At 30.7% G+C, this 16600-nt stretch overlaps 1 protein-coding gene across 3 annotated transcripts in view; it reads left to right on the forward strand.

Annotated features, from left to right (window-relative positions):
• The window catches only part of LOC145321994 (inactive dipeptidyl peptidase 10-like), a 155630-nt gene extending 140480 nt beyond the window's left edge, over nucleotides 1-15150 (forward strand). For all 3 annotated transcript variants that reach the window (XM_080163716.1, XM_080163717.1, XM_080163718.1), the window contains 4 exons: nucleotides 10769-10947; nucleotides 11791-11848; nucleotides 14158-14308; nucleotides 14895-15150. In XM_080163716.1, the coding sequence (XP_080019842.1) occupies nucleotides 10769-10947; nucleotides 11791-11848; nucleotides 14158-14308; nucleotides 14895-15035 (529 nt within the window). In that variant the 3' untranslated portion in view covers nucleotides 15036-15150. The remainder of the gene's footprint in view (nucleotides 1-10768; nucleotides 10948-11790; nucleotides 11849-14157; nucleotides 14309-14894) is intronic.
• Nucleotides 15151-16600: the final 1450 nt, after the last annotated feature.

Raw genomic sequence — 16600 nt, forward strand, 5'->3', positions numbered from 1 at the left:
GCATCAATTTATCGGCATTTGTCTTATCCCTTTAGAATCCTGCTTTGAGACTTACTGCTATCCTTTTCTTTATTACAGTTTTATTAAACGTTTTAGCATATACATGTTTACATTTTCGTAAAGAAGTCTGTAATACTGTAAATTTAGATCATCTTTACTTTTTGGGAAAATTTGAATGATTTAAGACAAAAGGTATCAAAAAAAAGATAATGAATGTAAAAAATAACTTTTTATTCATTTTCGAAAGTTTTATTAAATATCTTCATAGCTTAAACGAAATGTCAATTATTTTATTATTCGGATACTTAAGGTTCCAGGACAAACGCAGGAGTCCCAAACGTCGTAGTGGACAAACGCAGGAGTGTTAAAATACTAATTTTATTAAGTATTTCTATACAGATTAAATAGGTTAAGATATGAATGAACAAATAAGCCCCCCGCAGAGGTTAGGCATTTAAAAAACCTATAAGATGGTCTAAAATGGGTTAGGTTAGGTTAAGTGTCCACTCCGACGTTTGGGACTCCTGCGTTTGTCGTGGGACCAAAATTAAATAATAAACATAGCATTATTACAACCTTTATTCCAAGCATGGTCATTCGTTAATGTGACTTGTTTGAGGACACATGCAAGGTGAGGTGATAATGTCATACTGTGCATAAACGTGTAGCTTGAGCTGGCCCTAATGGCTGTACAAAAGTATCTCGTCCCACTCCATACAAGCACTAAAAAAATTGGATGCACGTTCTTTTTATATGTTTGAACGCTATTTCATTCTCATTAAGCCAAATGACAGATAATAAATCTTGAAAGTTTAGATGATCAATACCGGAACTGTACCAATAACAACAATGTGTAGGAACAATCAGACCATGTTATTAGTTATAAAGCGTATACATTTTGGAATGAAAGGGAATTTTTCATTTTTATAATAAGTCAGCTATAAACAGCTGAATTCCTTAAGATAATGCTTTGCTTTGAAAAGTTATTATGTTAAAAAAAATTACTTGTATTATTGCAATACCCTTTATTATACTAAATATTAGCAAAATTCTTTATCTGCTAGAATCCTTTATAAGTTGGATGAATTGACCATTTATGGTAATAACTCTATTTAACAGATGAATATAAATTTGATGTACATATTTACTTGTAAAGATAAACATCAAATCCAAACAGCTTTCATTTACAAAGAGTTTCAACAAACATTAACCCTTACAGATAGGGCCCCAATTCCCACCTTAATAGATCGGGGGGGGGGGGGCTCCAAGAGCCCCCCCCCCCCTCTATCTCGGCTCCTAGTACAGATAAAGACGTAAAAATTTTTTTGGTGGTTCATGTGTATTTTTAGAGAAAATTACTTTTTTCTAGTCATAGCGGTCAGACCGCTCCTTAGCCGCTTTTTACCGGCAGCCGCTAAATTTTAAAACAGCTGTAGAGCGGCCAATTTTGCAGATAGGATGACCAAATTTTAGGACGAACTTTCATTTTTCATAACAAAAAAAATTACTTTTTCTGATCATCGCCGAAAAACGGAAAATAACGGAAACCGCCATTTTCGGCGGTTACGGCGGTAAAACGGCGGTTGGCGGCGCAAATAATATTTTTATCTGATTATTATTGCTCAAGGATTTACCAAAAAAAATTATAGGTCTCTAGCTGTAATAGAAGCCACGATATTCATGATATATGTCTGTAGTAAAAGCCGGACAAAAATCGGTCATAAAGTCGGTCAGGGAGCGGTCAAACGGTCATAACACCACTTTTCTCAGAAGGTCATTGATATCTAAGTATTCACCAAAAAATTTTTAGGTTTCTACCTTATACACAAAAGTCATAATGTAGAAATTAAGATTTATTTAGAATTTTTCAAATTTTTTTTGCTACCCAACCGACTTTGACCGGACACCACGACCGACACAGACCAGATATCCTAATAAAATCAACTCTTGCCGACGTATAATTACTAAACTTAAAAAGTCATGAAGTTACAGCTCTCCATCTTACCTACAACAAAAATGAGATTGAAAAAACTAGAGGAGGGGGCTCTTGGAGCTCTCGGAGCTCCAAGAGCCCCCCCCCCCCCGATCTGTAAGGGTTAATGGATTTAGGATGTACGTGGATATATTGACAGGGGAAAAATTGTCGTCAATTTTACTAGCAAATATGGAACTCATTTATTGGCCAGTTTGCTAATCAAGTAGAAGGGGAGAGGATGGCTTAAGAGGGTGGATACTGATAGCGGGAATCGTTATTTTAGATAGCTGCGAGTTTCAATTTAGTAAAGAACATGAAAACCTGGTGTAACATCCAATTAATAATAAATCTATTCAAACATTCAATTGTATAACCTTAACTTTGTTCAATATTTACAATTTTATGTCGTATTGGTCATAAAATGTACTAGAATTTAAATTACTAATATATTCATTAAGTTTTAATTTAATTAGATTGGTTAAAACAAAGTAAGATCAAAATGGTATATATGATTATATTCTAAATAAATTTAGTAAAAGTATTACTATTTGAAACCTATTAATCTATGGTAGATTAGAACTTCAAACTCTCTTTTTCAGTATGGATTAAACAAAACCTTACTTTTTACTGTATGTTTAAGATTATGTATCCTAAATGTCTTAAAATTACCATTTAAAATGTTTGAAACTTTGCCTTCCCTATTCTTATTATATAAATAGGTAGTATGTGTGTGTGTCTGCCTCTATGTGTTTCTGAAAATCAAGTTGCTACCTAAAATAGTATTTAAGTTTTATTTTCTAGAAATTTTTTATCGGTTCTGGTGTTTATTAAAATTTTGTTAATAAAAAATTAAATGCCTACATATATTTCTTTGTTATTTCATTTTAACTGAATTTATGCATTGGAAAGAAAAAATGTTACAAAACAAATTTTGGATCAAGTCTTATATATCTAAGAATCCACTGAGAATATATACTTAAAACTTAGTTTTAATCAGTAAAAAAATTGTTATTTAATTTTCACACAATTTTTTGAAGTGCTCTGAAAACCAGCTTTAAAAGTATGCGTTGTGATAACTTACTTTTTGAATTAACCTTAAAGATGATGGAAATTTAATATGTAAGGAAATTCAGCGTATCTCCGACATGATCTGAAAATTTAAAATAAAACTTTAAGAATTTGAATTGTCAAAATATAAATTCATGAATAATTCAATCTAAAAGCTTTTTTCATGGAAACATTTTCCACAGGGATACGATGATAGAACAAGAGACTATAAATTTATAATTGATATTTTAGATGTTAAAATTTGTCTTTCGTAGTACCTAAAAATTGTTAAAACAAGGAGGACAACATCCATAAAATCGAAGCTCTGAAACGGTAGGACAAACGGACATTAACACTTGTATAGTGTCAGAACTGAAAAATCAGAATACAAATTAATAAGAGTCAAAGCAAATTTGTGAGTAAATTTGTTGAAAAACTTCTTGATACAGGATAATGTTTTTGGACATACTTACATTTTTAGGACTTGATTATAGAGTTGCTACGCTTTCTAAATCGTACCTAACTACTACAGGAATCACCATGCAAAGTTTGAAATCGATAGGACAATTCTAACATGCCCAAATTAATGAAAAAAGCTATCCATCTCAGTTGTACGGACGGACGGACCGACCCTAATTATAGAAAAGCTTCGCTTTTAAAAATAAGGGTCCAATATTTTTCTACCTTATTGTCTTTTCCCTTCCTGGCTGTATTAAATATATAAATGTGTTTTTTTTTAATCCAAGGTGCGAATTTGGGGTTTTCGCTTTACAAGAGAAAATAAAACAATACATTTTGGTGAAAATATCGCTTTTTATTGCACTTCCTTTGTCAGGAAGTGTTAATTATACATAGTTATTAAAAAAAAATACTTTTTTCTAGGTATTCCCCCATCTGCTTTTAGGACATACATATATAAGTTGAGAGAACTTTTTAATTTTAACCGATTCTCTAGATGCCTGATTGTAAGTACTGAAAAGTTGTAGAGATTCTTTGCTGCTCTTACAGCACCACACACATAAACCCACACATACATGAGCTGAACACACTTAAACCAGCGGATATCAAAGTTTTCCGAAAACAGGAAAATAAATTTTTCTGTTGAATATTCAGCGGTGGTGGTATACAAGAAAAACAACTTTTAACAAATTCTCAAGAAAAAGAATCTCCTCATTTCAAATACAGATTTTTTTATTAAAGATTTGGCGATTTTCCTGAAAATGATATTTAGAATAAAAGTAATTTTATGAAATAATTAATGAATTACTTAAATATTTTTTAAGTCATCAAAATAATTTGCACCATAATCTATTTTCAAATGAAACTAATTGGAGGAAATATCAATAATTTGCAACAAATTAATGTTCATTTTTCCAGGGAGAAAAAGATAAGAAATAAAAATACTATTAACCACAAATATTTTAAAAATTTCACCAAAGAAGTTGTATCAACTTTTTTGCTTTTTATTTAAGATAGCTAGCCGGTCCTTTCAGTAAGTAGTAGATGTAAAATTTTTCATAGAATTCAGATATGCAATCGGTTTTTTTTGTAGACCTCTTATTTTTTAAGTAATTTAAGTTTTTTAAAAAAATAATTAAGTCGGTTTTAAGGTACTAAAACGCAACAAAATAGAAGAAAATGGCCAGTATGAACAAAAATAGTAAGATCTTTAATTTGACACCTTACTTTTAAAATTCTGTTGAGTAATTATTGAAAAAATCTATTTTTTTAACCTCGGTTTAATAAAAACTTTAGACCTAATTATTTTCTCAAACAGACATAAAAAACATGGGTTCATATATACCTTTAGAATCAGAAAAATATTACGAATCTATTCTAAGCAAAATTGAAAAAGTTTTATAAAACTATAATAAAAAAAATAAGTTTATTTTAAGAATCATAATTTTCGGCTTTAAAGGGTTAGCTTAAACCAATCCTGAAAAAAACCTAAACAAAAGACAATGCAATGTAGCAGATATTTTTTAAACACAAGAAACAATAATGTATTTTTAACTGCATTGTTTTGAAGTTTATAAACAGACTGATGCATATTTGTTCATAATTTTTCATTCTTTACATGTTCTTTAATATCACTATATTTATTGTAGTATCTATTGTATATATTGTATGAACGTTCTCCTTTTTTTCTGGCAATTCTATAGGTTAATTTTATAGATTAAGCTTCCCGATTTGTCAATTTTTGCGATTTGTGATTGGCTAGTTTAGTAGTTACAATTCTTAAAATAACTTTTTTATTTTTTCTATTTTTTATTACAATTTTTTTAAACTTTTTCAATTTTGCTTACAATGGATTCATATTATTTTTCTCATTCTAATGGTATGTATGAACCCATATTTTTTATGTCTGTATGAGAAAATATTTAGGTTTAATGTTTTGATTAAACCGAGGTTAAAAAAATAGATTTTTTCAACAATTACTCAACAGAATTTTAAAAGTAAGGTGTCAAATTAAAGATCTTACTATTTTTGTTTATACTGGCTATTTTCTTCTTTTATTTTGTTGCGTTTTAGTACCTTAAAACCGACTTAATTATTTTTTTAAAAAACTTAAATTACTTAAAAAATAAGAGGTCTACAAAAAAACCGATTGCATATCTGAATTCTATGAAAAATTTTACATCTACTACTTACTGAAAGGACCGGCTAGCTATCTTAAATAAAAAGCAAAAAAGTTGATACAGCTTCTTTACCAAAAATATACAAAATCAGAAAAAAGCGACTAAAAGCTGTTCCAAAGCAGTCGGACTGCTCTGGATATAATCCATATATGGCCCTTAATGTCTAGACAGGTCTAGCGTTTATAGCAGCTCCATTCCTCCATATTGTTACGGACAGAAAGACAAATTGAACTAAAGTGTGGCTTCACTACTTTAAAGGCACTTTTAGCCAAGCAGCTTGTTTTCATAAATGTGGTTTACAAGTCAATTGCAAGAAAAATAAGGATGCTGTGAGTATTGGTGCAAAAAATATGACGTAACAAAAAAATTTAGCCAATGAGAGGCCACTATAAATTTTACCATTGGTCAATAACGGCCTCTCATTGGCTAATTTTTTTTGTTACGTCATATTTTTTGCACCAATACTCACAGCATCAAAATAAGTTTTTTTTTAATCTGGTAAGTTTTCTGCAATCCTTATACTAAAGTAACAGGATGTTTGTCTGTCTGTGTGTCTGTCTGTGTGTCTGTACCGAAGGATCTCGCTAACCGCTGAACCGATCGGGTTCTCCTTAACAGGGTAGATTCTCATATGTCCTGGGAAGGTTTTTAACTATTTTGGGGGAGGGTACTACCACCCTCCCAAAAGAAATGACAAAAAAATTGAAAATTTTCTTAAAATCTGGGAGACTTCAACGTAACATTAAGAGGTATCCGTAACATAAAGAATTATCGTAAACTTTAACAAACAAAAAATTTAAAGTGCCACTAGAGGCCTCTAGGGGCGTAGCCGCTAGTAACAGTAACAAGCCCTTTTTCACTCCAAAGGGGGAGCATAGGCCGCTGACAATTTGTCAGTGTTTCTGTAACATTGTGGCTTTTTTTATGGATATGTCAGCCCTAACCCCTATGATTGCGGTGTAAAGCGTCCATTTGCCCATCAGACAACCAACCCTTTGATTGCACAACTTTTGTCTGAGAAGTCCTAACTGTTCATGGTAGTGAATTGCGCCTGTTTTGGACCAAGGCATTCCCCCTACTCTAACTATTTATGTCGCGCATCTGACATAGCAGCAGTAAGAACCATTTTTAATGTCTTTAGTTATGACACGGTGTTGGTCTAAGATTTGAACCTATCACCTACCCGACGATGAGTGGATGCGCTACGTGTTGAGCCACAGTCATGGGTTATCCTGTATTCTGCAATATATGCCATTATTTCATAAAGCATACTTATAAAGATAATAGAAAGACCATTGTACGTGGCCTATATTTAATAAGAAATAACTGGTGAGGATGATGTAACCTATAAAGATAGAGAGCTATGATTTACGAAAATTTTCATCCAATTGGCATTTTACTTTATCCCTTACAGTATACACATTTACTTATGTATATAAGTCTTTATGGTATTACTGTATTAACAGTTAAATGAGATTGGGCAGATATATACATGGAGAAATATACAAGATTAGAAAGACGGAGGGATATAGAAAGAGAGAGAGGAAATTGGCAATGAGTGTAAGTAGTTAGACTTATCAAATTGCCTTGCAATATCATTTAACTAAATATATAATCTTGGTGCCACAGTTGCGCTGTAAATCTCAGATTTAATCTTCTGAAGCAGACTAGGCTGTAGTTCTTGAATTGACATGCTAAGCAATTAATTAAGGGCAGAAAATATATTGGGTTCGTGGTTGGCTTTGCTTGCAGTTATAGTGGTTTAAAGTTCAAAGTCCAACCACATCATAACAAAGATACTATACTAATGGATTTATCATTACTTGGATCTTACACCAGATTTTCATATACTCTAAATAAGTGCCACTCATAGCTGGCTAAAACTATCCTCTCAACCCCCTCCTATACTTCATCACTCTCTCCCTACTTCTGGTTTAAAGAACTGACCCATAAGTAACAGGGGAAATAGCAACCCGTCATAATGTCCACGTATATTCTACATCCATTCAGTAGTTATATGAGCATCTTGTTAATTTATAATCTGCTTTAAAAATATTCAATCATGTCAATATGTAAATAAGTCTATTGATAATATTTGTTTTGTGGGCGTGTTAGTGCATATTCAGTGGTTCATCAGACCCCAAAATTTGTCAAAATTAAAAAGGAAATTCTAGCAGATATACATCTTTATTTATGTTTGTTATACACAATTCTTTCTAATATTATCAGAGATGAAAAATTTTAAGGATATAATAATCCAAGAAATTCAACTATTCATAAACCCAGAACCATTTCATTATGCAATCTACATTTTCCTGGATATTTTGTCTACGGTAGTCCATAAGTGTACAGCTTTACAGTACATTGTTTCTATTTGTTAAAGCAACACGTATGATAAAAGAAAAAGATTTTTTTAAAAGTAAAATGCTTATATTTCAATCAAAATCTAAATTTTTGTATTTTTTACCGATCCACTTCATTATGCAAATCAAAAGAAAATCGATGGGAAAACGTTTGTTTTGCCCTTTTCTCCACTTTTAAAAAATAATTCTGATTAATTAACAATTTTTTAAGGGATTTATGCATTAATTATAATGAAAAACAGTTAACGGTAGATTTTAATGATTTTTCTAAATAAGAAATAATTGAAAAAAAAGAAATTCTATCCCTATCACTTTAGAGGACAGCTGCCGACCCCCAGTCTTATGGATGAAGCTAAATACATGTTAAAAATAAAAATTAGCATGAAAAGTATACAAAAATGTTTTTTGATGTGTTAAAAAAATCCATTTTAAAATCTTGATTTTGAGGATGATGGCCTTTAAGATGCTCTTACTGGTGATGATGGTGAGCTAAATGTTATCAAAGTGCATGCCCATGATGAAACTTATATATTGAACTATGGTTCAATTTTTGTAGTCATAGCAGCCTCCAGCCAAGAAATATTACAAAAGAAAAAAATTGCAATTTTAATTACTAAAATTCATAGAGTAAATAATGTAGTTTTTAGATAATGGTTATATTTCATGTCGAGAGGCTCCAGTGGAGGCTGCTATGACTACAAAAAATGGTATATAGGTTAATAGACAAGTTGTTGTAATGGTCATGTACTTAGATAACATTTAGCTCACCTTCACCACCAGTAAGAGCATCTGAAGGGCCATCATCCTCAAAATCAAGATTTTAAAATTGATTTTTTTAACACATCAAAAAACATTTTTGTATACTTTTCATGCTAATTTTTATCTTTAACATGTATTTAGCTTCATCCATAAGACTGGGGGTCGGCAGCTGTTCTCTAAAGTGATAGGGATAGAATTTCTTTTTTTCAATTATTTCTTATTTAGAAAAATCATTAAAATCTACCGTTAACTGTTTTTCATTATAATTAATGCATAAATCCCTTAAAAAATTGATATTTTATCAGAATCATTTTTTAAAAGTGGAGAAAAGTGCAAAACAAACGTTTTCCCATTGATTTTCTTTTGATTTGCATAATGAAGTGGATTGGTAAAAAATAAAAAAATATAGATTTTGATTGAAATATAAGCATTTTACTTTAAAAGGAATCTTTTTCCTTTATCATACGTGTTGCTTTGACAAATAGAAACAATGTACTGTAAAGCTGTACACTTATGGACTACCGTAGACAAAATATCCAGGAAAATGTAGATTGCATAATGAAGTGGTTCTGGGTTTAGTTGACTTATACATGTATATGTTTTGTTATATGCTTTACATTTTTCAAGTGGAGAAATTTTACATGATATGATTTAACCTAGCAAAGCTTTATCCTAAGTAATGCGACTCTTTATAGCTGACTTATTGTGCAAATGAAAAAACTGACCTTTCTTACTAAAATCTGTACACTTTCTAACCAATAGTATGAATGGGTTGTTCCTCCACTGTTTTTCTATTGGATGAATTAGAGAGTTTGTCTCTAGATTATATATATTGTGTGTTTATATAGATTGTAAAAGCATTTGTTGTATTTATTGACTTTTAGCATCAAACATTATATTTACTCTTACAGAATTCCTACATGTTCACCCAATAAAACAAAATTACTATAATAAAGAAAAAACTTTGTATATTAGTTTACACTGAAATTTAGATTAATATTAGTAAGAGCTCAAGTCAAATAGCCCCACTTTAATGGATTCTAAATACTCCCCTGTCTGTACGTATTTTCTACATTTATATTACATTTGCAGAATCTATTTCATAAAATCTATAGTCAATCATACCCAGTAGATAAAAAGAGTATAAATACAAATAACCACTAATAGTAGAATAGATATTTTGCTATGAAAACTTTTTTTTGGAAAATAAACCATTTTTAAAAATAATTTTAAACTTTGAGTAGTTTCCTCAGGGTGGGAGGGAGGTCTGTTTATTACACTATTACACTAGTCCCCAAAGTTTTTTAATAACATTTTCTTATTCGTTTGCTTAACTACTTTTTTGGAATATTATTAATTTTGATTGGTTGGTTCATTAAGTTGAACGTTTTAATTACTTATTGTAATCTACACAAGCGGTAATTTTGTGTATTATCATTGGAGATGTACTTCAATTTATTAACCATCGTCGTATCTTTATATATCTTGGTTGTTCCTTGACCTCACCATTTTACTGTTAAAGTATTTGGCTCCAGTTATTTGTGAATGTACTCACAATTACAATTGGATACATTTTATTACGTAGAAATAGCATGTTGGACTTACAAATATATAATTTTTCATTATATTAAAATTCTAGGGTTTCGTTTCTTTTAGAAAGTTAATTAATAGTTTAAAATCCTTCCTGGGACCAATACATGGAAGCAGTTCCTTGGGGGCGATCCTGTTATAAATCTATGAAATATTTTCAGATATAATGTTAAATATCGGGGCTTTCCCACATAGTGCCTGTTTATTACTAAAAACACCCCTTTTCTTTATAAGAATTTTCAAAATAATATGGAGTGGGGGGTGTTCCTATGCCTCACCCCTGCCCAAGCTTTAACTCTTCAAGGACCTAACCCTGAGTGGCTACCAAGTATTGAGATACTTTCAGTGCTCAATAGGGCACTTTGAGGGAAAACACCTTATTAAATAATGTTCAGGTATTTGAGCGAAGAGCTGCACTACGTTGACAAGACCAAGGTGGCTTTGGTCGGGGAGGACGAGGGAGGCTACACAGCTGGCATGGTCTACCTGGCAGACATTGAGGCTGCAGGCTCCGAGCCAACACTCACCAAGTGTGTCGTGTACGTATCCCCGACTGTTAATTGGAAATTGACAGGTAATATGGTTGGTTTTATGCTATGTTTTACCTCTAAATTGACAGGTTTTATTAAGTAACAACAACAAAAGAAAGTTTATTATAATTTTCCTCCAACGCTGGTTTGATAAAGTTGAAAGTACTCATAGGTTATCAAACAATGTGTCATATAATTAAATGATAGCAGCTGCCTCCTGAGTAAAATCAGTTTTAATTTAAAAGGGGGAGGGGGTTGATAATTTTGGGGTAATACTATTTTTCTGAAAATAGAGTAGGCCAAGCGTAGGACTTGCATTAAGCTTTCCAGTAAACATAGCTAACAAAACTTGTTTGATCTTATAATTTTGCATTTTAATATCCGTGGAAAGCTGTCTATAATATGGGATAAATAATGAATTATTAAATAAGTAATACCAATATTTTTGCTAATTTTTAAAAAATGCGGGTTTTGAAATTATAAAAACTTTGCATAGTAATTAGTTTTAAACCATCAAAGTGTCAAATTTTTATATATGATCTTCAAAACTTACATAAAATATATTTTTATTGGAAAATTTTAAAATTTTATTTTCATTACATCATGTAGCATCTCTATAATCGTTATGTGGGATCAATTATCTTACTATAAAACCTTATATATAGAAAATTCTATAAAAGAAAAGTCCTTTTACACTAATTAAAAAACATTTTAGGCAAAAATTTAAAAGAACCAATCTACATTTCCATTGTTTTCCAATTACATTTTTCCTTTCCATTATGTGAATTAGGACTAGATTTGCAGACATACTAACAGATAAAGATGGAGTAAGGATTTAAAAATTCTATAGAACAAGTTTTGTATGTTCTTATAAATAATTTATTCAGATGCCTTCCGTAGTGAAAATCTGCTCGGACCAAGAAGCCAACAATTCAATTGGAACAGGTAAAATTAATTTTTCCTTCAATTTATCGGGGAGGGAGGAGACAATAGTCCTCAAAGTTTTTTAATTACGTTCTCTTATTCCTTGGTTAAAAACTTTGGGAACTATTATTTTACAAAATAGTAATGTTCATACTTTTCCACCAACTTAGTGTAATTTTGTTAATTGGGGGTGTGCATAAATTTACCGTGCTATGTATTATAACCTGGAATTTATATTAGACATTAGTGCGAGTTTAGTAAGAATAGATATTATTAAGCTAAGTCAATTTATCTAGCGACTCAATTTATCCATAAAATATATATTTACTTTTCATTTGTGGAAAAGAAAATTGAATAAAATCTTAATCTATATTTATAAACATATAAATTATCTTAGTTTTACCCTAACTTAAATCGACATAAACTAATAGGAATAAAAATTAGAATGACGAAAAACAAGATATATATTTTTTCACAAGTTTTGTCATAAATTTACTAAATGCTGTCATTCTTTGGTAAATATTTACTTTGTGTAGAAAGATATTGATATCAGGGCCCTTTTTGGGTTTTATGAATTTTTGGTTAGAGGATGTGAACTGTATAAATGGAGGGCTATTTAATGTATAGATGCATAGCTCAGAAAACTACCTGGTTCCAGTGGTGGGGACTTTTTTCGTCTGCTAGCAAATTGATTTCTGCTCTTTTGTAGCGACTTGGCTGTGTTAATATTTACGACACTATTGGCCGATATTCAAAGACTCACAAGCGGCACAGGGTTCCCGCCACGGGAACATACAGTTTTATAAGAAAAATATATAATTATGAAAAATTATAATTTGTTACATATTGTATTATTAGATATAAACAAGGGAGAGAGAGGACATTGAGCTATTTATTATACTAGTCCCCAAAGATTTATAATTACGTTTTCTTATTAGTTGACTTATCAACTTTGGGGACTTTAATTGAATTTTAATTGGTTGATTCATTAAGTTGAGTGTTCAAACGTTTTAACCACTAGCTATAATCTACAGAAAGGGTATTTTTGTGTATCATTATTGGGTATGTACATCTATTCATCAGCTATTGCCTTATCCCTTTTAGATCCCTGATGATGAATTATGTTAAAAAGTGTTTTTTTTTTAATATCAAATATTATGTAAACAAAACTGCATAAAAAGAAAGATGAAAGAGAAAGAAAAATTGTAAAAGACAGAAAATATTAGGTTGAGGTATTTTTTGAAATCGGCTAATGCTTTTTAGCAATATAATCTATAAAAAATGATATTTTCGGTGAATAGTATAATTTTTTAAGTGAGACAATGATTTAAAGCAAAAACCTCAAAATACTGAAATGGGTGTTTTAATGGTCAATTTGTCTTATTAAAGAGTTATATTGTTATGTTAAAAATGAATGTTCAAGTTTACAAAAACACTGTTTTAAGAAAAGGAAAAAAAAGAAAAATGTTGAGAATTGTGAAAAAAAAAGTGACATTCAGGCTTTTTAAGCACAATAAGCAAACAATCCCTCCACAATATCCTTGCAGCCTCTCGTGGGGCCACATAAACCCCACCCTATTTATATTCAATCTTCGTATAATAAAAAGTTCTTGCTGATTATTTAGCAAAGGTGGGTTAAATAAGGTTTAATGGATCAGTACATGAGAGGGAAAGTGCTTTTTAAAAGGTTTTAAAACACTTCTTAGTACGATATTAAGGGAGGAATATTTATGGCCTTGGTTGATTAAAGGAATTTTTAAGAAAAAAATCCCTCAGTCATTACCCATTACACAGTTGAATTAGTTTCATTTTTTCTTGTGAAAAATCAAGGACTAAGGAATAGGATTCTACAATCAATTTTAAGTGAAATATTTATTCAAAACCATTTCCTTTGTTTCCATCTTTCGTTCAAACTTACCTTTGGTTAAAACCTTACAACCAGATTTGTCCCCAGTTTACATATAATAATTTCACAAGTAGAATTTTGAGTTCGTTTATCGGCGGTCTGAAATTTGACTACGCCTGACAAAATCCCTGGGTAGCTTTAGTTTAGAAAAAAAACTACAACTTTGAATAAAGATAAGATTAAGACCATATGTAGTGATCAATAAAGAATAGTTACAATTTTAGTCGAGCAATAAAAAAATGTTTTGATACATATGCGTGCAGAAGGGGGGTGATTTTTATCCCCAAAACATGATATTAGGAAAAGCTGGCTTCCCTTTTTTCACTCCTTAAATTTATAAAACATCCTCCCCACTCCACATTGTAAAACCAGGTGCACGCCACTGATAGAATAATCATTGAATTTATATTTTGAATATACTTAGGTATGAGCTTAGTTCTTTGACTGCCAAGAGCCTGGGTTATCCTGGCCAGAGTTTATACCTGACAAACCGTCCTGGTGACCTTGTCAACCTTCACCACCTCTTCCAGCTGTCCAGGAAGCTTGTCCTGGAGGGCACTGTCTTCAAACAACAGGTAGAGAAAATTTTCTTTGTAAGCAGTCGTTTGAATGTACAACAAAAAAATAGGAGTAATTTTTATAGACAACCGTTTTCAGAAGAATATTTAATTATCGCATCGTAATACATACAGCTTTCCGCAGATATTGAAATGAAAAAATAGTTTTATTGGCATTATTTTTCAGTATGCCTTCGAAACCAATTCTAATCCAGCAAATAATAATCGTTTTCGAAGCCATACATGAAAAGGCAATTTTAATGATCACAGAAAAAAGTGATTTTGGGCCAAATTTAAATTTGAGTTTAATTCTATAGTACAGAATTTTTATGTGCATGTATTTATTTGTTCTAAAATAATGTGACAGTTTCAATTTGGAAATAAAACCACAATTTCTGACTTATTTACTGTCAATGTCAAGTTTAACTCGAAGCATTATGCATGATTAGTCAGGGATCAAAAGGGTAAAGACAATGGCTGATAAATTGGTGTAAATCCCTAATAATAATACACAAAATTACCCCTGTTATAGATTACAAAAAGTGGTTGAAAAATTAGGACACAAACCAATCAAAATTTATTATAGTTTTATATTTAATTTCAGGTGTACATAGATGACGGTCAAGACATAAACTCGTGGCTCCACTTCTACAAATCTTTGTCTGCCCACCTGGAGTCATGTCTGGGTCCTGTTGAGGACTATTACAGAGATGATTATTTCCTAGCTTCCATTTCTATGCTGTAAATACTTCCACTGTGTGCCACTGATGAAAACTATTTTAATAACATCTCAATTCCTAAAGTTTTGTGATACTGTGTTAAATAGCACAGCATCATACTTCATGCCATGGATCTAAAAACTTTAGAATTCTTTTTGACGTGGATATTTGAAGTCGTTTTGTCACGGTTTTCTATCTATCAAAACTGGTATTAATTCAATGATAACTAGTTCTAATCCAGCGGATATTAATCGGTTTGAAAGCCATACTGGAATTTTTTTGTAAATAGTTTTATGGACAATGAATTTATGTACTCCCTCAATTGAAATTTACAAAATTCACCCTTTTGTAGAATAAAATTATTGGTTGAAAAGTTGGGACCTGTAATACTGGTTAAAACTGTGACAAAACTCTTCGATAGAATCCACATATTTTGTTTAAACTGTGAAGAAACACTGTGAAATAAAAATACCTTACCCCAGTGGGTGGAAAAATAGGAAAATTCGTGTTTTTTTTTTAATTTCATAAATTTTTTTACTCACATATTTTGTAATAAGATTATTGTGGATTTAGGGATATTTGGTTGATGATGTCACTAAAAATTACAAAATATTTGGTAAGGAATTATTTGAACAGGGAGAATTATTTTTTAAAAAAGTCATTAAACGACAAAAAAATGTATACATGTTATAGACACAAAATTTGAGTATCAAATTCACATATTAAAGGCTGCATATTTCATATTTCTTTCACTAGAAAAAACTTTAGGTGCTATCCTTATATGAAAGTAAAATGATGTCCCTCTTGTCTTTAGCGTAAAATCTTGCTAAATGCTGGACAGATATGACTCTCCTTTACAGGGAAGATTTCAAACTAGAGTGAAAGACCCCTAAAAAAGTTCCTTTTCCTTTTTAAACTAAGATTGTAAGGGGATCAAGTTTCTTCACTCCCTCAAGTAAAAATAAGGTTTAAAAGTGATCTAAATTGAATTAATATCAATATTTTTAAAGATTTACATACTAGAAAATACATCCACCTACTAAATTCATTCAGTAAAACATTTTGATTTTTCATATACTTTCCATAACGATTTATGAATAACAGTTATAGAATTAAATTTATTTTTAAAAACACGAATTTTCCTATGCCTACTCTGTACTATATTGTAAATTGGTGATCTCATGAAAACTTTCAAAATATGTACAACAATGCTTAGAATGTACGCTATTAAGGTACTTTTTTTTGTAAAGTTTTTGTGAGATCATTTGTAATGTGTTTAATGTACCATTACCGTCCAGATATAAATTAGTATTTTGTAGAATAAAATCATTGAAAATTAAATCTATTTCTAATTCAATTATAAATTCAATGATTTTAGTTAAGTTTATATTAGAGTACCCACGGAATTTTTCATGTTAGGGTTCAGAAACTAGACTTCATTATATCAATGAACTAGGCAAAAGTTTAAGAAACTAAACTTTTAGAATCTGTAATTAGTTTAAGATGAAGTACGAAAGAACTGCTCTTAAGATATTTGAATTAATTTCTAATTCAATTCTTTAGTTAAAAGTAATGTTTAGAAGGCATTTTG

The sequence above is a fragment of the Acartia tonsa genome, chromosome 6 (genome assembly GCF_053477335.1).
Source record: "Acartia tonsa isolate MP-2025a chromosome 6, ASM5347733v1, whole genome shotgun sequence".
Lineage (NCBI taxonomy): Eukaryota > Metazoa > Arthropoda > Copepoda > Calanoida > Acartiidae > Acartia > Acartia tonsa.